Source organism: Notolepis coatsorum, assembly GCF_963971535.1.
Source record: "Notolepis coatsorum genome assembly, chromosome: 7".
Taxonomy (NCBI): domain Eukaryota; kingdom Metazoa; phylum Chordata; class Actinopteri; order Aulopiformes; family Paralepididae; genus Notolepis; species Notolepis coatsorum.
In genome coordinates, this window is record NC_140171.1 from 32,515,630 (window position 1) to 32,542,169 (window position 26,540).

General features: G+C 45.0%; 1 protein-coding gene across 1 annotated transcript in view; it reads left to right on the plus strand.

Moving 5' to 3' along the window:
• The window catches only part of aspscr1 (ASPSCR1 tether for SLC2A4, UBX domain containing), a 60,590-nt gene that overhangs the window by 30,809 nt on the left and 3,241 nt on the right, over positions 1-26,540 (plus strand). Inside the window, exons 14-15 of the mRNA XM_084319338.1 lie at positions 23,760-23,811; positions 24,952-25,021. Of these exons, the coding sequence (XP_084175464.1) occupies positions 23,760-23,811; positions 24,952-25,021 (122 nt within the window). The remainder of the gene's footprint in view (positions 1-23,759; positions 23,812-24,951; positions 25,022-26,540) is intronic.

The following is a 26,540-nucleotide window of genomic DNA, read 5'->3' on the forward strand; positions in this document are numbered from 1 at the left end:
CTCAACTAAGCCATTCTGATTTGACTGTTTTGCTGACCTGAGTAAGGCACTGGTTGTAGTCACCGCCCACAATCAACTATTCGCTCAACAACAGAGTGAGTGGAATTACTTCCTCAAACGGGTTGACGTGCGCGGGTGCCGACAGAGACAGCAGAGAACGAGCAAGCGAGAGAGAGGAAGAGAGAGAGATGGAGAGATAGAGGGAGAGAGAGAGGGACACAAGCTTCTCTCTGGGAAACACACACACCGCAGCGCGGGGATGGGGCTTCTCCGCATATAACTGTCAAAATATCTTTTTTTTTTATCCACTTTTTCTCCCATTTTTCTATATTTTCTCCCATCCCAATTTCGTATCATCCAATTCAACCCTCCCCTGTCACGAACGCTGTTTCTTGCCTCCCACAAGCCGGCTGCAATGTGGACTAAGTCATACATAGCACAAGTCCCCTCCGGTACTTGAGGTAACAGCAGTCGCATCTTTTCACCTGCGCAGCTCGATCTCTCAGTGGCGAGGAGTAACGCGTGGGAGGCTCACGCTGCCCCCGACACTTCCTGATTCTACTGCGCAGGCGCACCAACCGACTTGTAGGAGTCGCTTGTTCACAACGTTCGATCCCCACCCTTCAGTTTTCCCTCCCCGTAATACGGCCAATGTGTATTACTGCGGACGACCAGCTAAACTGAAAACAATGTGGAGAGCTGGATTCGAACACGCGAATCCTAGCGTCTCCACACTGGTGGCGAGTGCCTTGCCCACTACACCACCTAGCCGCCCATAACTGTCAAAATATCTTTGACTCCCACGCGCGCCCGTATTCCGATCCGTGCAATAATATTCACAGGGGTATATATTGTCATTTGAAACAAGTTACCAATGCATTGTCCCGTGGGATTATGCCCCCCCCGCGACAAAATTAATTCGTATCCCCCTCAATCTTTCTATATCTCTCTCTGTCTGCCAGTCAGACTGTGGGTGACTGTCACTCAAAGGGCTTATGGGCGGAGCCCAGCCCAAAACAGCTTGAAATCTTGAAGTGGAAAAATGCTGCTTTAGAGTAATTGATTAAAAATACAAAACAATGAATTTTCTTTTTAAATACTTTACAGATGTGTTCCATAGACTCACAGGAATTGTGTAAAGTTGCCCAAATAGTGAAAGGAATAGCAATGCATGTCCCCTTTAATACATTTCCCATCGTTGTCCATTGTAATAGATATTCAGCAAGAGGATGATGCTACACAGGTTCGCTGCTCACAGCCTTCGCTAATCGTCTCTCTGGCCCCTGTTTACAACATGGAGATGTACACTTAAGCCCCACCTAATGCCAAGTTTAGACTACATGATTATAGCCCTGATTTTCCACTCACTGTTTTGGGAGAGATGGAGAGAGAGAGAGGGACCATTATGCTGTGCTTGAGTTACATTGACTTTGAACTAGTGAGGGGCCGCAAACAGAATGAAGATGCTGTCAATTTAAAGGGGACATGTCTTGATATTCCTTTAACTATTTGGGCAACTTTACACGATTCCTGTGAGTCTATGGAACACATCTGTAAAGTTGTTTTAAAAAGAAATTCATTGTTTTGTATTTCTAATCAAGTACTCTAAAGCAGCATTTTTCAAGATTTCAAGCTGTTTTGGGCTGGGCTCCACCCATAAGCGCTTTGAGTGCCACCCACAGTCTTCACTGGCAGACGGAGAGAGATATAGAGAGATTGAGGGGGTTACTAATTAATTTTGCCACATGGGGGCATAATCCCACGGGACAATGCATTGCTAACTTGTTTCAAATGACAATATATACCCCTGTGAATATTATTGCATGGATCGGAATACGGCATGATATTTTGACAGTGATATGCGAGTGCTCCCGACTGCGAGGGAGAGAGAGAGATTTACACACAACCTTCTCTCAAGTTTCAAGTTTCTTTAATAGTTGTCATACAGAAGTACAGAATACTTTTGTACAAAATGCTTCTTACTGTTGCGCTCCAGAGACTGTGCATGACAAGATAAGTATGAAATAAAAACATAGTAAAAATTAGAAGAAAAAAAAGAGGTCACAGTGTTCAGTTTAGACATATGTACAATGTTCGTAGACGTAGTTACCATACAATATACAATACTGTGCAGTGTACTAATATACAATACTATATAGTGCAAGGCATAAATGGACGAGGTGCAGTTTAGGTACAATTCACAGTAGGTGTACGAGTTGTAGTGCAAATCCTTTATCAATAAATATAAAGTGTAAGTGTGTTTGTGTGATCTAAAGTGTGGAGAGTGGGTGCTGCAGTGTGTTGTTTGTTTGAGTGAGTGTGTGTGTGCGTGTGGGTGTGTGTGCTGTGTGCATTTGATGGTTGTTGCATAGTGATTATTGTTCGTTTAGCGATTATTGTTCGTTTAGCAGCCTGATGGCCTGGGGATAGAAGCTCCTTCTGAGTCTTTCTGTGCTCGCCATAAGACTCCGGTATCGCTTGCCTGACGGCAGCAGTTCAAAGAGGCAGTTGTTCGGGTGGCTCGAGTCCTTAATAATTCTCTTAGCCTTCCCCTTGCACCGCTTGTTGTAAATGTTCTGGAGGGTGGGAAGCCCCCCTCTAATTGTGCGTTCGGCTGAACGTGTCACTCTTTGTAGTCTGCTACGGTCTTGTGCAGTGCTATTCCCAAACCAGGAGGTGATGTTGCCGGTCAGGATGCTCTCTATTGTACATGAGTAGAAGTTCCTAAGGATCTTCTGACTGACTTGGAACTTCCTTAGGCGCCTGAGGAAGTAGAGGCGTTGTCGTGCCTTCTTCACAACACTGTCAATGTGTGTGGTCCATGTCAAGTCCTCGGATATGTGGGCTCCGAGGTACTTGAAACTGTTCACTCTCTCAACCGGTGCCCCGTCGATGCTGAGGGGGCTGTAGTCCTTGACCCCCGACCTCCTGAAGTCCACAATCATCTCTTTTGTTTTGCTGACGTTCAGGGAGAGGCAGTTCTCCTGACACCACTGTGACAGGTTCTCTACCTCTTCCAGGTAGGCCCTTTCGTCGTTGGCAGAGATCAGGCCCACCACTACTGTGTCATCAGCAAATTTGATGATGGTGTTGTTGTTCCGCTGTGCTACGCAGTCATGTGTGTACAGGGAGTAGAGGAGGGGGCTCAGAACACAGCCCTGGGGGGCCCCTATGTTGAGCGTGATGGATGAGGAGGTGCAGTTGCCGGCTCTTACCACCTGGGGTCTGCCCGTCAGGAAGTCCAGGACCCACTGGCACAGGTCATAGTTCAAGCCCAGGTCCCTGAGCTTGGCTATGAGTTTGGAGGGGACTATGGTATTGAATGCTGAGCTGTAGTCGATGAACAGCATTCTCACATAGTTCCCCTTCCTCTTGTCCAGATGTGATGCTGCTGTGTGCAGCACATGGGCTATGGCGTCCTCCGTGGACCTGTTGGGGCGATATGCAAATTGCAGAGGGTCCAGGTTGATGGGGAGGGAGGAACAGATGTAGCCCTTCACTAGCTTCTCAAAGCACTTCATGGCTATGGAGGTGAGGGCTACAGGGCGGTAGTCGTTGAGGCAAGCGGGCGTAGATTTTTTGGGTACAGGGATGATGGTGGACTTCTTCAGACAGGTGGGGATGACGGCCTGTTCCAAGGACAGGTTGAAGATGTCAGTGAATACCGGGGCCAGTTGGTCGGCACAGACTTTTAGGACGCGGCCGGGGATGCCGTCCGGTCCTGCTGCCTTCCTGATATCCACTTTTTTAAAGATCCGTCTCACCTCATGCTCTGTTACCCTGAACACTGAGTCTCCATCAGCAGACCCCCCCCCCCCCATTGCCGTGGTTTGTAGGCTGGTGTTGTTATTCACAGCCTCAAACCTCGCATAGAAGGAGTTGAGATCATTTGCTAAGGAGATGTCACTGTTCAGTTTGAGGGGGGTTCCTTTGTAGTCTGTCATTGTTCTGAGGCCCTGCCACATGCCTCTAGAGTCAGCCTGTTCAAACTGAAGTTCAACTTTATCCCTGTAACGCCGTTTTGCCTCTCTCTCTTGTGTGTGTTGTAAGATCTGTGTGTGTTGTAAGATCTGTTCAGAAATAAGTCTTTGGGAGAGGTTTTAGTAAACCGACGCCAAAAAGAAAAAAGTTCCCAAATCCATTTCTGCCATCCACCTCTGTGTGTTGTGAAGTCTTTGTCGCAACTGATTTTCACTCAACTTTCACCTACTTCCTATATTAGCACCCCCCCCCCCCCCCCCCACGTGCGGTATCGTTGGAGGCGGACACTCGTTGGCTACAACACTGACCAATCATTTTTGCCATCAGCTGTGATTGGTCAGTTCTCGAGCGTATACTGTCCGACGTGGTCATTTGACACGCGGCCTGTAAAAAGATGCTCGCCTGACATCGTCATGTAACTCGAGAACCAAGGCACGGAATTGGTAGAGTGAAGTGCCGTTCGAATGGCGGCAAATAGATGCTTCGAACGGTATATTATATGTTCGCCGAAAAATGCAGTCCGAGCCGGTAGACGCTTGCAAAGTGCCGTGACGTGCGCGCAAGTGCAAAACGGGACCTAAGAGGTTAAAAGCTGTCTTGAAAACTATACAGCCCATTACTAGGGATGGGCGTGAGTAGAAAAATCTATCTTAAATTATTAATTTTTATGAAGAAAAAAAAAATTAAATATTTTATTTATTTAAAAAAAAATGCACATGTATGTGTAAGATTATAACTGTTTGTTGGTTTCCTTAAACATATACGTGAATGAACTAAATTAAGTAAACAAATATATATATATATCTTTTTTTATCTTTTTTCCTTTTCGAGTAATACACGATCAATAGAGTATAGCATGCGATCAATTGATCTGGATTTTTCTTAAAAATGCCCATCCCTACCCATTACCCGAGTGTGCTTGAGAAGTTGCTTTTGTTCTCCGCTAGCTTGTTATGATTGTAATGATTTCACAAACGTCAACGCTGTATGTATCACCTGAATTTGGCGATACAAGTTTCATATTTTGTATATCCACAATGAGAATAATAGCGGCTAGGTGGCGCAGTGGGCAAGGCGCTCGCCACCAACACAGGGGATGCTGGGTTCGAGCCCAGCTCTCGGCGTTGCTACCAGCTTGGCTGGTCGTTCATACTAATACAATTGGCAGTATTAGGGGGTGGGAAGCTGGTGGATGGGGATCGGACGTTGTGGACAGCGACTCCTACAGGTCGGTTGGTACGCCTGCGCAGTAGAATCAGGAAGCAACGTGGGCGGCGTGTCCCTCCCACGCAGACCCTCGCCGCTGAGAGATCGCGCTGTGCAGGTGAAAAGATGCGACGGCTGCCTCCTCGAGTACCGGAGGGGACACGTGATGTAAGGCTTCGTCCACATTGCAGCCGGCTTGTGGGAGGCATGGCCAACAGCGTTCGAGACAGGGGAGGGTAGAATTGGACAATACAAAATTGGGGAAGGGAGAAAAATTGAAAATGGGGAGAAAAAGTAGATAAAAAAAAAAGAGAATATGAAGGATAACAACAAGAGAGAATGGTATCTGTCACAGAGACCAGGCAGTGGGTGTGGCATGGGAAACATTAGACTTGTACAGGGAAACAATGCCAGCTCATTCTCTCAGAGAAAGAGAAACTGCTAAAACCTTGCTTTGTGCTTTCCCTCAGTGTATTCCTCTGACCAAAACAAATACCTCCATGACCAAAACCCATGTCACCCGTGTCACTTCTGTGTTTTTTCGTGACAAAACGTAGTTTGGAGACCAGACAGACTTGTCTGGGATTCCTCCTGGTGAAAGATCTTGTCCTGTGTAAACCCTCGGTCGCTGATCAGTCACATACTGTGAAACCAGAAGGAAACTATTACAAGACAAAAAGTTGTGTTGTGTGAACAGAACAACACACTGACAATTTTTTAAGTAGTGTAGTGTAGGCTACTGTCTGTCAGCTGTCCTCAGTAGGCTAGTGTTTTGATACTGATAATTGCAATTAATTTTAACACATTGGTTGCCAGCCGGATATTACGATTTATCGCTTGGATGCCACCACGTTAATCAATGGGAGGACGAGCACATTTGCGAGCGATTAAACTATATCTTAAATTATGGCTATGTGTCTAATACACCCGTCGCTTATCAATGACTTGCTTGCAGTCAACATGTACGAAACGGATTGTTTTTTCATCAGTTCATTTCCGTTTTATACCGTTTTGAATACGAGTATAGTTTCGGAGAGTTCTAGTAATTTCAGAGAAATTCCGTGAAAATAGCCATTTACTGGAATACACAAAACACATCGTCATTTTCCAGCTGATTTATGAATCGTTTTCAAATAAACGCTAGATTATCGAGAGTATTTGTGTTCTTATTATGCACGATACAAAAGCGGGCTGAAAAATCATTTATTCGTGCCGCGCTCAGCGCCTAACGCCACACACACACACACACATGTTGTGAAATCTGTGAAAAACAACTCTGATTAACCCAAAACTGGTAACATAGATTCCTTACCTCAGATCAGATGTTCTGCAAAAAGATTAATCCAATTCCTGATCGCCATTCCAAATATTGATTGTGTTTATTGATCCAACGTTATAGTCCGAAATGCATAATCGAAAGCTGCTCCGAGCCTCGGCAGGGAACCTGGTAACAGACACTGCTTGCCAGAGATGGGAAAACCCTGGACCGGAGTTTTTCTCTGATGCACTTTTTCACTCAATCAAATCCAATGATGTGCATTACCATCCGGGAGACGATAGGGGGCGGTATCTGCCCTTTTCGAGCTCGGAGCCATTCCCAATGATAATGTCAGGCTGGACGGATGAAAAATGTATGGATATCGCTAATAAAATAAATAACGATTAAATAACGAGAAATCTCGTTGTTGGCAACCAATGTGTTAATAGATGGTCTCTGCATTTGTTAAATATTGTAGGCGTGTTTGTTCGCTCTGTGAGCGAGAATAAATGTGTGGCTGCCTCCTGGTGGAGATTTGCGCTCTACTGAGCGCACCTTTCTAGTTTAAGGATGTTTTGTAAAATTGGAGTGAAATGATTTGGCAGGTTTCACAAAAATAAGATTGTTACCCTAATTATATACAGTAAATGGTGGATTCACGACCTCGTCTGCCACAGATCCTGGTTGTGAATGCGATAACTTGGAACAGTTTTCATTCAAATCTTTTTAAATAGCTGTGAATATTTGTGACCATTCATGACTAGAGGAAGACACCTATTGATTTTGGTTACCCCATGACGGTTCCTCTCACGCCACCATCAGACCAAACTTACCCCATGACGGTTCCTCTCACGCCACCATCAGGCCAAACTTACCCCATGACTGTTCCTCTCACACCACCATCAGGCCAAACTTACCCCATGACGGTTCCTCTCACGCCACCATCAGGCCAAACTTACCCCATGACGGTTCCTCTCAGCCACCATCAGGCCAAACTTACCCCATGATGGTTCCTCTCACGCCACCATCAGGCCAAACTTACCCCATGACGGTTCCTCTTACGCCACCATCAGGCCAAACGTACCCCATAACGGTTCCTCTCACAACAGACTCGTCACACAATATAAATACAATATAGAGGCTACCAACTGACTTGTCACACAATATAAATACAATATAGAGGCTACCAACAGACTTGTCACACAATATAAATACAATATAGAGGCTACCAACAAACTCTTAACACTATAAATACAATAAACTGACTTGTCTCACAAAATACAATATAGAGGCTACCAACAGACTCGTCATACAATATAGAGGCTACCAACAGACTTGTCACACAATATAAATACAATATAGAGGCTACCAACAGACTTTTAACACAATATAGAGGCTACAGTACCAACAGACTTTTAACACAATATTAATACAATATAGAGGCTACCAACAGACTTTTAACACAATATAAATACAATATAGAGGCTACCAACAGACTTTTTACACACGATACATACAATATAGAGGCTACCAACAGACCTGTCTCACAATATAAATATTAAATACAATATAGAGGCTACCAACGGACCTGTCACAGTCTTGTCAATTCTCTTTCATACTCACCGGTTTCATCATGTCTCTGCAGTAGTCCTGCTAAGGTATGAACATTGAATTTACAATGGTATATTAATGTTGAAATCCTACTAGTAGGTCCTTTTTAAATTACCAGTAAAGAAGAAGCCTTTTTGCAATGCCGCGGTCTATCAGGCATGGATTCATTCTAAGTGGACCATATTGATTCCAGAGTATTGTAATGGGTAGACTGAGTAGAGTCTGACTCAAACCACATCACAGTAAGCCCCAAATAACAACAACAAACATTTCCCCCAGTGTACCCCATGTTAGAAAAAAGAGAAACCTCTCCAGTTTGATCACACAAAGGTCCAAAACGTTCAACACACACACGCACACACACACACACACACACACACACACACACTGGATGGGCAGATCTGATGTTTGCTCCTCTTCAAAGCCTTGCCACATCCCTCCTCTCTCACTCTCTTTTTCTCTCCCCCTCTCTTTCTATCTCTCTATATATCCTTCTTTCTCTCTCTCCCCTTCCTCTCTCTCTCCTCTCTCTCTCTCTCTCTCCCTCTCCTACACACACTTACAACCGTTCCCGTTCTCCCTCCACTGTCCTTGACCCCAGCTGGGTTTGATTTATCCCAGACTGGCACATGGGGTTAATACAGGCCCTGCTTTGATCCCCACACACACATGCGCACGTACACACACACACACACACACACACACACACACACACACACACACACACACACACACACACACACACACCATTGGGTAGCCTTGATCCTGCACGGCCTTGATGTTCAAAGTCATTGTAATGATTTAACTGTTGAAGGAGTTGAGAGATAAAACCGGACACATTCACACAAGTCACTCCCCTGTCATTGTTGATCTCAGTGTGTGTGTGTGTGTGTGTGTACTTGAAGGGGTTCCAACAAGGGGTCTCCATCAAAAATAAGTTTAACTGAACTATCATTTGACTCACTAGAAGTGTGTGCGATGAGAGAACGTACAAGAACGTTCTGATCATCTCTCCTCTGTTCTAGTTCATATCTAACAACAGAAATCCTTTCAAAATCTTCTCGGGGGTCCACGGCACTTCAATTGCATCCATTTAGGTGTCCCTGACGGGCATAAAGGTCTGTGAACCCCTGGGCTCTTCTACTGTGAAGATTCAGAGGAAAGATGAGAGACTCGTAGGAAGGATGATGAGAGACACAGAAGATGACATGTGACAGGGGCCTGCGAGTCGGCTTCAGTCTCATGAAAGCATTCCGTGCGTGCGCCTTCCGGGCCGTTTCAAAATGGGAAGCGACACTTTGCCTGCAGACCCGCGTGGACCCACCCTGTCTCGCTTCAGCCCGCGTGCCAGGAGACCAAACAGTTATGCGTGCATAATTGCAAGTTGCGTCTTCAGAAGTTCAAGACAATTCAACTCTGGCTCCAGGCAAGTGTGTGTGGATGTGTGTGTGTGTGTGAGAGAGGGAGAGTGAGTGAGACGAGAGCAGTTTCATGGGATCAAAACCTGCTGCTCCCTGTCTGTCAGAAGACTGTCCACTGTCTCCCTGTCTGTCAGAAGACTGTCCACTGTCTCTCTGTCTGTCAGAAGACTGTCCACTGTCTCCCTGTCTGTCAGAAGACTGTCCACTGTCTCTCTGTCTGTCAGAAGACTGTCCACTGTCTCTGTCTGTCAGAAGACTGTCCTCTGTCTGTCAGAAGACTGTCCACTGTCTCTCTGTCTGTCAGAAGACTGTCCACTGTCTCCCTGTCTGTCAGAAGACTGTCCACTGTCTCCCTGTCTGTCAGAAGACTGTCCACTGTCTCCCTGTCTGTCAGAAGACTGTCCACTGTCTCCCTGTCTGTCAGAAGACTGTCCACTGTCTCCCTGTCTGTCTGAAGACTGTCCACTGTCTCCCTGTCTGTCAGAAGACTGTCCACTGTCTCTCTGTCTGTCAGAAGACTGTCCACTGTCTCCCTGTCTGTCAGAAGACTGTCCACTGTCTCCCTGTCTGTCAGAAGACTGTCCACTGTCTCCCTGTCTGTCAGAAGACTGTCCACTGTCTCCCTGTCTGTCAGAAGACTGTCCACTGTCTCTCTGTCTGTCAGAAGACTGTCCACCGTCTCTCTGTCTGTCAGAAGACTGTCCACTGTCTCTCTGTCTGTCAAGACTGTCCACTGTCTCTCTGTCTGTCAGAAGACTGTCCACTGTCTCCCTGTCTGTCAGAAGACTGTCCACTGTCTCTCTGTCTGTCAGAAGACTGTCCACTGTCTCCCTGTCTGTCAGAAGACTGTCCTCTGTCTCTCTGTCTGTCAGAAGACTGTCCACTGTCTCCCTGTCTGTCAGAAGACTGTCCTCTGTCTCTCTGTCTGTCAGAAGACTGTCCACCGTCTCTCTGTCTGTCAGAAGACTGTCCACCGTCTCTCTGTCTGTCAGAAGACTGTCCACTGTCTCTCTGTCTGTCAGAAGACTGTCCACCGTCTCTCTGTCTGTCAGAAGACTGTCCACTGTCTCCCTGTCTGTCAGAAGACTGTCCACTGTCTCTCTGTCTGTCAGAAGACTGTCCACTGTCTCTCTGTCTGTCAGAAGACTGTCCACTGTCTCTCTGTCTGTCAGAAGACTGTCCACTGTCTCCCTGTCTGTCAGAAGACTGTCCACTGTCTCTCTGTCTGTCAGAAGACTGTCCTCTGTCTCTCTGTCTGTCTGAAGACTGTCCACCGTCTCCCTGTCTGTCAGAAGACTGTCCACTGTCTCTCTGTCTGTCAGAAGACTGTCCACTGTCTCTCTGTCTGTCAGAAGACTGTCCACTGTCTCTCTGTCTGTCAGAAGACTGTCCACTGTCTCCCTGTCTGTCAGAAGACTGTCCACTGTCTCTCTGTCTGTCAGAAGACTGTCCTCTGTCTCTCTGTCTGTCTGAAGACTGTCCACCGTCTCCCTGTCTGTCAGAAGACTGTCCACTGTCTCTCTGTCTGTCAGAAGACTGTCCACTGTCTCTCTGTCTGTCAGAAGACTGTCCACTGGCTCTCTGTCTGTCAGAAGACTGTCCACTGTCTCCCTGTCTGTCAGAAGACTGTCTCTCTGTCTGTCAGAAGACTGTCCTCTGTCTCTCTGTCTGTCTGAAGACTGTCCACCGTCTCCCTGTCTGTCAGAAGACTGTCCACTGTCTCTCTGTCTGTCAGAAGACTGTCCACTGTCTCTCTGTCTGTCAGAAGACTGTCCACTGTCTCTCTGTCTGTCAGAAGACTGTCCACCGTCTCCCTGTCTGTCAGAAGACTGTCCACTGTCTCCCTGTCTGTCAGAAGACTGTCCACTGTCTCCCTGTCTGTCAGAAGACTGTCCACTGTCTCTCTGTCTGTCAGAAGACTGTCCACTGTCTCTGTCTGTCAGAAGACTGTCCACTGTCTCCCTGTCTGTCAGAAGACTGTCCACTGTCTCTCTGTCTGTCAGAAGACTGTCCACTGTCTCCCTGTCTGTCAGAAGACTGTCCACTGTCTCCCTGTCTGTCAGAAGACTGTCCTCTGTCTCTCTGTCTGTCAGAAGACTGTCCACTGTCTCCCTGTCTGTCAGAAGACTGTCCTCTGTCTCTCTGTCTGTCAGAAGACTGTCCACCGTCTCTCTGTCTGTCAGAAGACTGTCCACCGTCTCTCTGTCTGTCAGAAGACTGTCCACTGTCTCTCTGTCTGTCAGAAGACTGTCCACCGTCTCTCTGTCTGTCAGAAGACTGTCCACTGTCTCCCTGTCTGTCAGAAGACTGTCCACTGTCTCTCTGTCTGTCAGAAGACTGTCCACTGTCTCTCTGTCTGTCAGAAGACTGTCCACTGTCTCTCTGTCTGTCAGAAGACTGTCCACTGTCTCCCTGTCTGTCAGAAGACTGTCCTCTGTCTCTCTGTCTGTCAGAAGACTGTCCACTGTCTCCCTGTCTGTCAGAAGACTGTCCTCTGTCTCTCTGTCTGTCAGAAGACTGTCCACCGTCTCTCTGTCTGTCAGAAGACTGTCCACCGTCTCTCTGTCTGTCAGAAGACTGTCCACTGTCTCTCTGTCTGTCAGAAGACTGTCCACCGTCTCTCTGTCTGTCAGAAGACTGTCCACTGTCTCCCTGTCTGTCAGAAGACTGTCCACTGTCTCTCTGTCTGTCAGAAGACTGTCCACTGTCTCTCTGTCTGTCAGAAGACTGTCCACTGTCTCTCTGTCTGTCAGAAGACTGTCCACTGTCTCTCTGTCTGTCAGAAGACTGTCCTCTGTCTCTCTGTCTGTCTGAAGACTGTCCACCGTCTCTCTGTCTGTCAGAAGACTGTCCACCGTCTCCCTGTCTGTCAGAAGACTGTCCACTGTCTCTCTGTCTGTCAGAAGACTGTCCACTGTCTCTCTGTCTGTCAGAAGACTGTCCACTGTCTCTCTGTCTGTCAGAAGACTGTCCACTGTCTCCCTGTCTGTCAGAAGACTGTCCACTGTCTCTCTGTCTGTCAGAAGACTGTCCACTGTCTCCCTGTCTGTCAGAAGACTGTCCACTGTCTCCCTGTCTGTCAAGACTGTCCACTGTCTCTGTCTGTCAGAAGACTGTCCACTGTCTCTCTCTGTCTGTCAGAAGACTGTCCACTGTCTCCCTGTCTGTCAGAAGACTGTCCACTGTCTCCCTGTCTGTCAAGACTGTCCACTGTCTCTGTCTGTCAGAAGACTGTCCTCTGTCTCTCTGTCTGTCAGAAGACTGTCCTCTGTCTCCCTGTCTGTCAGAAGACTGTCCTCTGTCTCCCTGTCTGTCAAGACTGTCCACTGTCTCTGTCTGTCAGAAGACTGTCCTCTGTCTCTCTGTCTGTCAGAAGACTGTCCACCGTCTCCCTGTCTGTCAGAAGACTGTCCTCTGTCTCTCTGTCTGTCAGAAGACTGTCCACTGTCTCTCTGTCTGTCAGAAGACTGTCCACTGTCTCCCTGTCTGTCAGAAGACTGTCCACTGTCTCCCTGTCTGTCAGAAAACTGTCCACTGTCTCTCTCTGTCTGTCAGAAGACTGTCCACTGTCTCCCTGTCTGTCAGAAGACTGTCCACTGTTTCCCTGCCTGCTGCTTGTCTACAGGCCTGAGCAATAAGGCTGCAACAAGTTCGACAACTAATTGATTCATAATTTTTTTTGAAATGGTTGGCAACGAATTTCATTATGGATTAGTTAGGTCTATGTTATGCTGCACCTCCATGGCCTGTTGTTGAAGCCATTTGATGTAAAGCAAAGCCTGTTAACACATAGTTTGTGTTAACACAAACATTTTTATTTTTTATTATTTAAACCGTCCAGCTCCTTTCAAACTGAAGATTTAAGGTTTTGCTTTGAAAACGAATGTAAACGACATGCTATGTGCACTTTATTAAAACCTATATTTTTTGCACTCTTGATTAGGGATGGGTACCGAATTCGGTACTTTTGAGGTACCGAACCGAAACACGTCGGTACTACCGAGTATCGAATCAAGTGAGAAACCGAAAAAAAAAAATAAGATTTTTTTTTTTTTTTATTCTTTTTTTTTTAACTTTTTTCTTTTCATGTCAACGTTCACACGCACAATATATGCTTACCTAGGATTTGACTTGATTCAACAACAAAGCAGTCGGAGCAATGACAAGCCAAAAACTGTCGAAATTGTAGTTATTTGAAGTTTGGATTTTTTTTTTACCACCGAGGTAGGTAAATTTAATTTCTTGAGACTAAAGTACCGAAAAAAGGTACCGTTGGGTACCGGTATCGATTCACAGGTACCGGTACCGGTACCGGTTCAAATGTGAAAGGTACCCATCCCTACTCTTGATGTATTAGCAATGCATACAACTACGTTTGCTTTTTGTTCTATAACCGCCAATTTGCAAGTTGTTTGAGAGCATTGTATAAGACGAGGAATACAATTTTATTCAATACAATTTAGCTTTTTTCTATTAATTGATTAATCAAAGTTAGTTGCAGCCCTACTGAACAATGTATTAAATTAATATTGCAATATAAAATAACATATCTATATTGCAGGTATATATGAACCACCTTCATATCATCTTTAAAATACACATAATTGTTTAGGAGAGGAGAGAAAAGAGGAGATTGCCCTCACCATTGTCATAGTGACTTAGTATCCCGGCTTAAGTCTTAAAGGGGAACACCACCCAAATTAAGATTTTGGATATGTTATTTCCATGGACCAGGAAAGTTCAATGAATATTTGTGAACTTGAGCTACTCCCTCATGAAGCAAATAACTAGAAAAGCTAGACTGAAACGTGTGATGTCATCAGGTATAATGCCTGAGGCTGCTCCATAGACCATGAATGGGAGAACCACAGAATATTTGTTTTATTTTATTTATTTATTTGATTGTTTTATACCCAAATTACCTTTATTCTACCATAGTATTCTCAGTTCTGAAATACAGAAAATGTATCAGTATACTATACACAGAGTATTCCCAGTTCTCAGTAGCCATGTTTACATCCAATTGTAAAGTGTATTTAAGGGAACATTTGAAATAGAATGCGGATTAGATCTGTTTCCATCAGTTGGGTTGAGGCATGGGTTGGAATTCCACTGCTAAGCTGATGACATTCGGATATACCTCACTAACCTCAGCACCAAATCCCTCCACAACCCACCGACTCCTGCATGCCTGGATGCAACAAAGTTTCCTCAAAATCAACAGTGACAAAACTGAAAACCTCATCAACTCTTAAGTCCACCCTCAGCAGCATCAACAAGCCCACAATCATCATTGATGGCACCACTGGCTCCCCTTCCTCCCAGACACGCAACCTTTGCGTGATCCTTGGTCCCACCCTCTCCCTCAAGCCCCACATCCGCCAAATTGTCAAATCCTCTCCTCCCGTCTTAAGATTAAGATAAGATATTCCTTTATTGATCCCCTTGGGGAAATGCAGGCATCATAGCAGCATGGGGGAAGGGGGGGGGGGGGGGTGGTACAGGTAGTAAAAACAACACAGGCAGTGTAAACAAATAGGTCAATATAATTTACTATCTAACTAGCTGAAAAGAATATTCACAGTGTCACATAAGGTGCAGTATGCATAAGGTAGTGTTATAATTTACTATCTACTGAGTATACATTATTCACAGTATCACAGTATCCACTGAAATATACATTGTTCACAGTATCACAGTATCCACATAAGGTGCAGTATGCCTAAGGTAGTGTAAGTTGTCCTCCTTGGGTTCCTATAAGTCCCAGGTCAATGTCTGGTAGCAGTCGCTGCCCCCTGTTGTGGAGGCTGCTAGTTGCTGCCCACTGTTGTGGAGCCTGATGGCCGCTGGTATGAAGGACTGTCCGAGGCGGTTAGTTGAGTGTCGGGGGGGGGGGGGGGGGGGGGGGGGGAGATATGAGGCTGTGGCTGAACGAGCTTCTCATCTTGACTAGCTCGTCGTAGAGGGGGTGGTAAGGTTCTCCATGATGGCAGCCAGCTTCCTTATCATCCCCCTCTCTGCCATCACCAGTGACTTGACTACGCAAGTCACTCCTCTGCTGCAGCAATAGACTCCAGCTGGTCCAGAACACATCCGTGCGGATTCTAACTCACACCAAATCCTGGCACCACATCACCTCAGTCCTAAAAGACATCCACTGGCTTCCTGTCTCCCACCAGATCAACTACAAAATCCTGGTGCTCGCCTACAAAGCCCTTCACCAACTGGCCCCCCATATCTCACTGACCTCCTCTTTCCCTACCAACCCCCTGCCCCCAAAATTCCAACCTTTGTGGTTTTGAGGACCGAGCCTTCTCCCAGGGTCTGGAAATCCCTCAAGACATTAGAGACTCTGAGTTCCTCACAGTTTTTCAATCCCGTCTCAAGACCCATCTATTCTCCATTGCCTTCTTTTACCCCCCCCCCCCCCAATCCCATCCATCTTTTTGTGTTTGTTACGTTTGTCTTTTGTTTGTCTCATTATCACCGCACTTAGTTTCAAGTGACTTGAGTTATAGAAAAGCACTATATAAGCATTTATTATTATTATTATTAACTCATTCAGCACCAGATGGCGCCGTTTACTGTTACTGTTGAAAGGCCAGCGCCTTTTAACATGGGGATACGTGGCTGTGTTTGCAGGCCTAAAGCTATATTATATATTATAGCTATGGATCTAATAATATAGTCGATTGTCATTTAGTTTCTTCCGGTCAAGATGCAAAAAACAGATAATTTTTCCATCCATACATTTCCGCTTTATACCGTCGTGAATATGAGTGTAGTTTCACTCATATTCCGCCCCTCCGTGCTTTGATCGCTACCAACGGAACACGCCACACACACACGCTCCCGATCGCATGAAGGAATTTTTGGATCAACGCAATATTGATACCATTTAGCCCTTACCGTGACCAGGATCTGTCCCGAAAAGAATATTCCAATTATCTGATCGCCATTCCAAGTACTGATCACGATCGTGTTTCCAACGTAATCCAGCAATGAACATGAACCCGGGGGGCCCGACCCTCGTCGATGCATGTGTTATAAGCGCTTGGCCTGCCCGAGTAGTTAGACCCCACCCGCTGGCCGCAGATCGGCCCAGACACCAAGCCACATCGTTTCAAATGGAGTGCAATAGCGGCCGCAAGGAGGCAGGCGGCGGTATTGGACTTTTGCAATCTCAGACCCATCCCCAGTGATAACACACAGCTGCCTGCATGTTTATGAATGGAAATATCGAATAAAAGAAATAACAATGAAAACCTGAGTATACTCTGGTTTTTGGGGGTCCTGGCGCTCAATGTCCGGCGCCCAATGTGTTAAATAAGACAACATTTCCTGCTTTCCGAAGCAAGTCAAAGACGGAGAGGCCAATACTCTGATGCACGAACCAATGTGTGATTCATAAGAGTGATGTGAGCAATTATAAACAGGGGTGATGTCATTTTCATATTACCAGAAGATATTATGCCATGAGCTATGGCATTGACAACATGTTACATCCTTGTGGTTAACGTGACTGCTCCCAACAGACTGAATATGACAACATTATAATGAACATTTGTCATATTGTTACAACTGCTCTATTAGTCCCAGTCTCCCCAGCAGCAGCATGTGACGGTTGGCCCCGGAGCACATCTGACAGTTCTACTTGTGGTGGAGATCATTTATACAGCCTTTTGCTGCATAATTTCACGTTTAGACCACTTTAGGCGAGACAGTACCCCCTAATAGGCAAAAGAAATATTTGAATAGATATCACTATGAAGTTTGTTATGTACATATAAACTAAGAAAAAATATATTGCAAGTTTTCTGAATTGTATGTTTATATATGCAAATGAGGCACTTCCTCGTTAAATATGCCCACATTTGCATATATCACCAAGACACGAATCACCAACATGGATAATGCCAGATTCAAAAACTTGGTTTCATTTTGTTGATACATTCAAAACGAAACTTTTTCCAGAAGGGATTGTGGCTATGTCCTCTTATCAGCCCATACATCAGGAAATACTGTCTACTGTCATAAAAGAAATCGATTTTCTAGTTTTGGTATAAAATGTACTATAAACCCGGCTATGAATGGTATATCAACAAACACTTCTGTAATTAGAAGCAGGATATGGATGGGAAGAAATGTGGAAAGTTTGGTGTGTGTAGGTACTAGGGAAATGGAGTTTCGTGTCTTTGTGTAAGTAAAATGCACAAAAACTCATTTTTGAGAAAACGCCCGCAAAGTTCTATATTGTAATTGTGATCTATGGACACAATCAGACAAAATGAAGTAAAATAAACAACTAATTGTCTGTTTTCGATATTTTATTGCCACTAGTTTGAAATAAGACATGTTAAAGAAGCAAAATATAACAAAATCTCAATATCATCAAAAAAATAAAAGGAAATAAAAAAGGCAATTTTGGGGGTACTGTCTCGCCTTAAGAATCTGTGTGTAATGGAATCAGACCAAACAGCTGACCAGTCGCATAATACTTTTACCTATAGGTCTATAATAGAGTAATAGGCTACTCTAGGGACGTCTTGGCAATGAAAGTGATGGTGAGCAGAGAAGTGTCACAGTCAGATGACTGGTCAGGTTTGAAGACAGGAGAGAGTTCCACTTGGGTGGCATTTATTCATCAGGGAAATGGTTGGGGTGTGTGTGTGTGTGCTTGTGCTGCAACAGACAGATTATTCATGAGTGGTATCCACTAATTGAGAAATATTTGTATTTTTTTTTTATCCACCTTTTCTCCTTTTTTAAATGTTTCTCCCATCCCAATTCCACTGTGCCAATTCTCCCCTCCCCTGTCTTGAACGTTGCTCGCATATGCCCCCCACTGGCCGGTTGTAGGGAGGATAGAAGCCTTGCATCACGTGGCCCCTCCGATACACGAGGAGGCAACCTGTCTCATCTTTTCACCTGCCAGCGCGGACTCTCATTGGCGAGGTGTAACGTGTGGGAGGCTCACACTACCCCTGCCATTTCCTGTCTCTGCTGTGCAGGCGTCCCCAACCGACCTGTAGGAGTCGCTGTCCACAACGTCCAGATTACCACCCATCGACTTCCACCCGCTAACTCTGCCAATTGAGTTAGTATGACGGCTGGCCCAAGCCGGAGGCAACGCCGACAGCCGGAGTCCAACCCGGTGTCTCTTGCGTTGGTGATGAGCGCAATGTCCGCTGTGCCACCCAGCCGCTCGAATAATCTCAGTCTTAAATGCAAATAATCGTTATATAATAATGGGCAAATGAAATAGATATACTGTATCTTAGTATCATTAATTCATCACAGTATCTGAACATTGTATTATGATTAATAATATTCCTGATATTCCAGTCCATACCGTGAATTTCCCCAACGGATCATTCCTGTATCATGAAATACAGCATTATCGGTACAAAACAATAGAGCTCATGGTCCTTAGGCCGCAGCCTTGGGTGACGTCACTATTCTTCACGTCACTTATCAAACAAAAGGAATTCCCATTCCCATTCTATGCTCAACCATCCCGTGGATTCGCTCAGTCCAGAGGCTGAGTGCTAACAGGTATGGTGGAAAGCAGTTGGTTTAGGTACTCACGTTTCCGAATGATGCACACAATTGGATCAGCGTCTCCGTGATGAAGCGGTGAACCGCGTGGCGACTTGTGAACATCAAGCCGGGGGAGTTTCAGAGTGCATCTCCTGGCGGCCTGATAAGCATCCACTCCCTGTCAGGTACCAGCGGACAATCAGCGCTCATTAAAGGGCCAGTTCAGATTTTTCCAGCAGTCTTTTTCACAACATCATTATTTGTTTGATAGAAGCGTTTCCATTTCCTATATACCACATAGACTGTTTAGCGACATTTGCAAAAAACACTTCAAGCAAGTGTGAAAACTTTCTTTCCGAAACTGAGGACCTTTTATCAAATTTTGCAGTTTGCAGCCAGCTTTCCCAACGCAATACTTGAGCACAAAAATACTTTGGTGGAAACACTGCCAGGGTGACGTTTACCATCTTTCCCAATTAATTTGTATGATTATGATTTCACTATGATGTATGATTTTTATTAGGATCCCCATTAGCTGGCGCAGAACATTAGGTCCTCTTCCTATGGAGCAGCACCAGACTTTATACTTGATGATGTCACAGGTTTGCACTCTGTTTTCTAGGTTTTGGATTACGCAGAGAGTTGTTTTGTTTTTCACTAATATCTTTGGACCGTCATGGACCATAGGAATAACATGTACGTATTCTGAAATTGGGCGTAGTTCCCTTTTAACTCTCCATCTGGCCTTGTTACTCAACATGAAATGGTACATAGAGACAGGTGCAGAAGCGAGGAGGAAGGAGGTGGGCGAGGTGGAGAAAGGGGTTTGATGTATCCACGTAGTGTGAGATTAACCAGATTCAGAAGGTCTGCAAGGCAGCGATAGAAAATATGTGTCTTCAGAAGTGCACTTTTAAGTAAGAATTTCCCCAAGGGGATCAATAAAGGAATATCTTATCTTAAGTGTGTGTTGCGCACCAATGTGAAAGTGTGTGTGCGTGTATCTGTGCAGAACATAGACTTGGTGGTGCCAAGTTCTTTCTCTCTCTCTCACTCATTCTGAAATCTCCCCTCTCTCGTACCCCAACCCCTCCTTTCTGCCTCACTTTCTTTCTCTTTCTATTCCTCTCATCCACCCCCTCCCTTCTCTCTCTCTGTTCCTCATGTACCCCAACCCCCCTTCTCTCTTTCTCTCATGTACCCTAACCTCCCCATCTCTCTCTTTGTACCTCTTCTATACCCCAACCTACACTTCTCTATCTCCCTCTCTCTCATGTACCCTCCTTCCTCTTCCTCCGTTTCCTTCCTCCCTCTCTCTTGCACCCATACACCCCCCCCCCCCTCTATCCATTAGAGACTTTAAAAGCGTACAAACAAAATCTTTAATCACTTTGTGTCATGTCACACACATACAGACTCACACTCACCAGAGTAGATGCACATATACACGCACACACAAGAAATCTTTAAACACTTATTGTCCTGTCACACATAGTATACAAGTTCATACACACACACAAGCACATGCACACTCACATACAGGGAATCTTTAATCACTTTGTGTCATGTCAAGAAAGGAATGTTTCCCAACCCAGAAGCCCTTTGATACCAGGCGCCCCCCCCCCTCTCTCTCTCCCTCCCCCTCCCTCACTTAGCCTGTCTCGTCCGCTCTCTCTCCCATCAGAATCTGATCTACAATCAGCCTCTCTCTCCTTCTCCTTTCTCTCTCCCTCTCCTTTCTCTCTCACTCTCCATTATCTCCCTCACACTCTCACACACACAGACCTTGTCCCTTGCCCCTGTCTCTCTCTTTCACTCACACTCTACCTCTCTCTACCTCTCTCTCTACCCCTCTCTCTCTCTCTCTCACACACACACACACAGATATTGTCCCTCGCCCCTGTCTATCTCTTTCACTCACTCACTCACTCACTCACTCACTCACTCACTCACTCACACTCTCTACCTCTCTCTCTCTACCTCTCTCTCACACACACACACACACACACACACACACACACACACACACACACACACACACACACACACACACAGATATTGTCCCTTGCCCCAGTCTCTCTCTTTCACTCACTCACTCACTCACTCACTCACTCACTCACTCACTCACTCACACACACACACACACACACACACACACACACACACACACACACACACACACACACACACACACACACACAAGATATTGTCCCTGACCCATCTCTCTCCCATCTTTTCTCACTCTTTCTCTCTCTCTCCCCCACTCACATACAGATATTGTCCTTTGACCCTTTCTGTCACTCACTCACTTTTACACACAAAAACACGCTCACAAAACTGTGGAATTATAGACTCCACGTGTGGATCTGTTTGCAGAAGTCACAATACACACACACACACACACACACACACACACACACACCAAATGGAAGGTCTTGTGCTAGAGGGAGAGGGATTGATGGAACGGCCTGTTGTTCCATGGAAACACACTGTTTCCTGTTCAAAGGACTGTAATAATAGCAATTAGGCCAGGCTGTCCCATTTTAGCAACTAAAGCGGGGGGACCAGGGGGGAGAAAATAGGGGGGGTGGGCCTTGGTTACAAGGGTAACTAACCCTCACTGGACTCGTACTTCCATGTTGTTCTATATGCATGTGCGTAGTAGGGACGAGGTGATGTATGTCTTCATATTGATTAACGTGTTATCATTATCGGTTTATGGTTCCATTCACATCTCACCCGGTCTGTGTGTTTCATGAGAGTGACACGTGTCCCCATACATTTAAATGATGTCGGAAACCTTTAGTCATATTGCTAATATTTTAATTGCTTCATCAGTCTGCTATGCATTACACCTGGTGTTCTCATGACGTGTCAACGTCGCGGCTCATTGGCCACGGTTGTCATTTAATGATAATCACCTGCAGTTGATTGTAATCACCTGTCGTCCCGCCGACCAACGTGTTCTTGATGAATGGGCGTTATTTGGCACGTGTGACGTGTTCATTATTTGTTTACGTTGAATTCAGTACACTTGCTCGTTGCGGTCCAATCAATGTGCGTTTACAGTTGTGGAAATTCCGATGGAGCTTTCACCACGTCCTCCCAGGAAGACATATTTTGAACAGTCCAGCTACAAGTTTGAAGAGGAAAAGTCATCTGCTAAATGTCAAAGTTGATTTATGAGGCTACTGATCAAATAATCCAGTGAACTGTTATTTGGACATCTCCCTGGTTACGCACAGCAGGTCTCATTTATCAATATCTCCGTATGGGTTAAAGGTTGATCAAATACTGTCACGTTTAAAGGGGAACTATTTTACTATTTCTTTCACTATTTGGGCACTTTTACACAATTCCTGTGAGTCTATGGAACACCTCTGTAATATATATATTTTTTTTATTCATTGTTTTGTATTTCTAATCAAGTCCTCAAAAACAGCATTTTTCTACCTCAAGATCTCGAGCCGTTTTGAGCCTGGGCACCTAAACCACTGCGCAGCGGCGTCGCCGCCTGAATATTAACATGCAGCGGTGTCTCTCTGACATCACATATCGCACACATTTCAAATGACTCAGTTCAGTGAGGGTGAATATTGTGAGAGGAGAATTGGAAGAATGCGCCAATATGAGAATTTTGAGACATAGATCATATTAATATAAGTTCACATAGCTAGGAAACAATGCTAAACACTCAAAAAGGCCATTATAAGATAGTTCCCCTTAACTTGCATAATGTCTATGCAACCGTTACTACGGAGGACTCGTTGGAATCAGATTTTTTGGACGAAATTAGTTTGAAAGTGTATATTTGAAAAGCACTCCATACATACAAATGTTTGTCTATTTTGCATTGATAAGCGAGTATCGTGAACATACATGTTCCTGTGTTTCTGTGAGTGCAAGAGAACACGTTTAACTAGTCCTGTCTGTCTCCGTCTTAACCCTACACTTCACGTAGCGAAACTACAGACATCTGCCCTGTCTGTTTGTGTGTCTGTGTGTCTACCTCATAATTGTAAGGTACATAATATCCCCTTAAACCCGGTCCATTATAACCATTAAGGCTGTTATCTTGTGTGCTGCAGCGTAGCAGTGTTGTGCTCCAGGGGTGAAAGTGTTTTCAGAAACCATTTGATTGGTGCTCATTTTGTGGTTCTGCTTCAAAGGAAACCGCTGTTACTCGGTTCAAATCCCCAAAGCAACAAGTTGAACTCGTTGACGACTGTTGGCTTGAAAGTTGTCTGTTGCTTTGGTCGCATGCCGCGTTGCCCGGTATGCGTGTTTCAAAGTCGGCATGTTTCTTAAAGCAAATGGTTGCATTTTGTCTTTGCATTTTCACACAATTGTATTTGTTTTTCCTCTCCTCTCTCTTCATCTCTCTCCTGTTCTGTCTCTTGTGCATCTTTCTGTCTCTCCATCTGTCTGTGCATGTGTCTGTCTCCCTCTTTCTCTCCGTCTCTTTATCTCCCTCTCTTTCCCTATCCTCTTCTCTGTCTCTCTGTCCCTCTTTCTCTCACTCTCTTTCTCTCTCTCTGTCTCCCTCTCTCCCCCATTGTCTCTCTCACTCTCTCCCCCTTCTCTCGTTCTCTCTTTCCTCTCTTTCTCTCCCTCTCTCTATCTTGCTCTATCTCTCTCCCTCACTTTCTCTCTATCTCTCTCTGTCCCTTATCTCTCTCTCTCTCTCTCTCTCTCTCTCTCTCTCTCTCTCTCTCTCTCTCTCTCTCTCTCTGTCTCTCCAGGCCGACCTGTTCCCTGCTGCTCTGGTGCACTTTGGGTCTGATGTGAAGACAGGTTAGTCTGCTGTGTTGCTGACGTGCAACAGTATACAGTCGTACCTGCTACTAAAAAACCTTATAAGACTGTAGGGGTGGAATGGTTCACAAAATGGACGGTTCGGTTCGTATCACGGTTTTGGGGTCACGGTTTTCGGTTTGGTTCGATATACGTTGTTTTTTATATATGTAACACTCAAAAATCTAAACATGCTTCTCATTTATTAAAAATAAAAAAGGTTTACAGTGTTTACAGACTTAAATAATGTTTGGCACACAAAGACCGAACTGAATGAAAAATATAGGCTACATTTGTCAAAGTATTAACTTAGTGCAAACAAACAATATGCTCAGCCAGCACTAGACTTTCCTCTCTTTAATATAAACACAAAAAAACAATGTCAACAATGTTTAAATTCCCTGATTGTCAGTTCTTAATGGAAAGATTCGTTTTCTGCTTGAAATTAAAGTGCAGTGATTTGAAATACAATGAAAGGAATATGGCTGGATTTCTTATCAAAGGGAAAAGTGTCACTGTTATTTAAAATAAATAAACAAATTAGAAGGCCATCAATATAAATTGCAGCATACATCAAACTAACACACACACACTGTACTGTTTCAAAACAACACTGCTCTGTTCATTCTATTTTTAAAATACGTACATTATCTGTCATTTATTTAGACTAACATTATTTACATATTGAGTGCAACTGTGGTTGATTACGTAATTCGGTGAGTTGGAACTATCTATGGGTTGGCGGGTCCGCACGGACATTTTAGTGTCACAGACCTTCAGCTCCGGTAACGTTAGGAGGTGATGGCATGCAGTGGAAAAGCGGCAATAGTCCCGGTTGGAGTTAGTAAAACACAGTTGTATGTGTTAGCCTTCTTGGATGTTGAATAAACGCCTATCATTGTCTTTAAACACCCCGCCTCTCAGACTCCCATTTTCTCCTCTGCTAGCTAGTAGCTACGGTAACATTTCATTGACTGTATTAGCTGGCGGGCTACCATAGTTCAACATGCGTTGTGTTGTACAAACTGCTAACGCTATGGTAAGATGTGTGTAGGCCTATGTAATGTTAATGGCTATGTTTTTAAAGTCGTTTCGAATGCGTATCGTTCCACCCCTATAAGACTGTGTTCTCTTCCACAGATTCTTATTTACAGAGGAAGCTGCTAGACTCCAGTGTCTCCGCCCTGCAGGCAGACGAGTCCATAGCAGGGTATGTGTGCTCGTCTTCCTGTGTGTGTGTGTGTGTGTGCGTACGTGCGCGTGCGTCAGCACGTATCCCCCAGCAACCAGTCTATTTTTCCTGTCACAAAGCTGTCATCATTGGAATCCCTTTGAGGTTCCCGCCCACACAGCAGGTGCCCTCATGCACCCTAATTTCCTCTACACACACGCATATACATACACACACACACACATTTTCCGGCACCTCTAAAGATAGAGCCTGTTTCCCCAAAGTGACCCCCCCCACCTGTTTCCCTCTGCTCCCTCTACAAGGTCATCGCCATCCATCCATCCCCTCTGACCCACTCTCTGTCTTCTCGTCACCTTACCCGCCTAAGTCAACTATTAACTGTCGACCTTTGACCTGCTCCCTGTTCCGTCTCTAACGAGAGGACGACCCGCAGGAAGCGCAAATAACATCGGCATAATAATCCTCTCGTTCTGTTGGGAGGACATGTGATCATGAGATCACTGTGTTTTGTGTCTCGAGAGCTCCGCTGATAAACTGATGACTGGATGATCATGACATCACCCGGTGGAGAGCAGACCTATAGTGAACTGCTGAACTGTTGAAGATAGTTGAGTTGGGCCTACTACAGTTGAAGGTAGTTGAGTTGGGCCTACTATAGTTGAATATAGTTTATTTAGGCATATTACAGTTGAAGGTAGTTGAGTTTGGCCTACTACATTTGAAGATAGTTGAGTTGGGCCTACTACAGTTGAAGATAGTTTATTTAGGCATATTACAGTTGAAGGTAGTTGAGTTTGGCCTACTACATTTGAAGATAGTTGAGTTGGGCCTACTACAGTTGAAGATAGTTGAGTTTGGCCTACTTCAGTTGAATATAGTTGAGTTGGGCCTATTACAGTTGAAGATAGTTGAGTTAGGCCTACTACAGTTGAAGATAGTTGAGTTGGGCCTACTTCAGTTGAATATAGTTGAGTTGGGCCTACTTCAGTTGAATATAGTTGAGTTGGGCCTACTACAGTTGAAGATAGTTGAGTTAGGCCTACTACAGTTGAGTTAGGTCGACTACAGTTGAATATAGTTGAGTTTGGCCTACTACAGTTGAAGGTAGTTGAGTTTGGCCTACTACAGTTGAAGATAGTTGAGTTAGGCCTACTATAGTTGAGTTAGGTCTACTACAGTTGAAGGTAGTTGAGTTAGGCCTACTACAGTTGAAGGTAGTTGAGTTTGGCCTACTACAGTTGAAGATAGTTGAGTTGGGCCTACTTCAGTTGAAGGTAGTTGAGTTTGGCCTACTACAGTTGAAGATAGTTGAGTTAGGCCTACTACAGTTGAAGATAGTTGAGTTAGGCCTACTACAGTTGAAGGTAGTTGAGTTAGGCCTACTACAGTTGAAGATAGTTGAGTTAGGCCTACTACAGTTGAAGATAGTTGAGTTAGGCCTACTACAGTTGAAGATAGTTGAGTTTGGCCTACTACAGTTGAAGATAGTTGAGTTAGGCCTACTACAGTTGAAGATAGTTGAGTTTGGCCTACTACA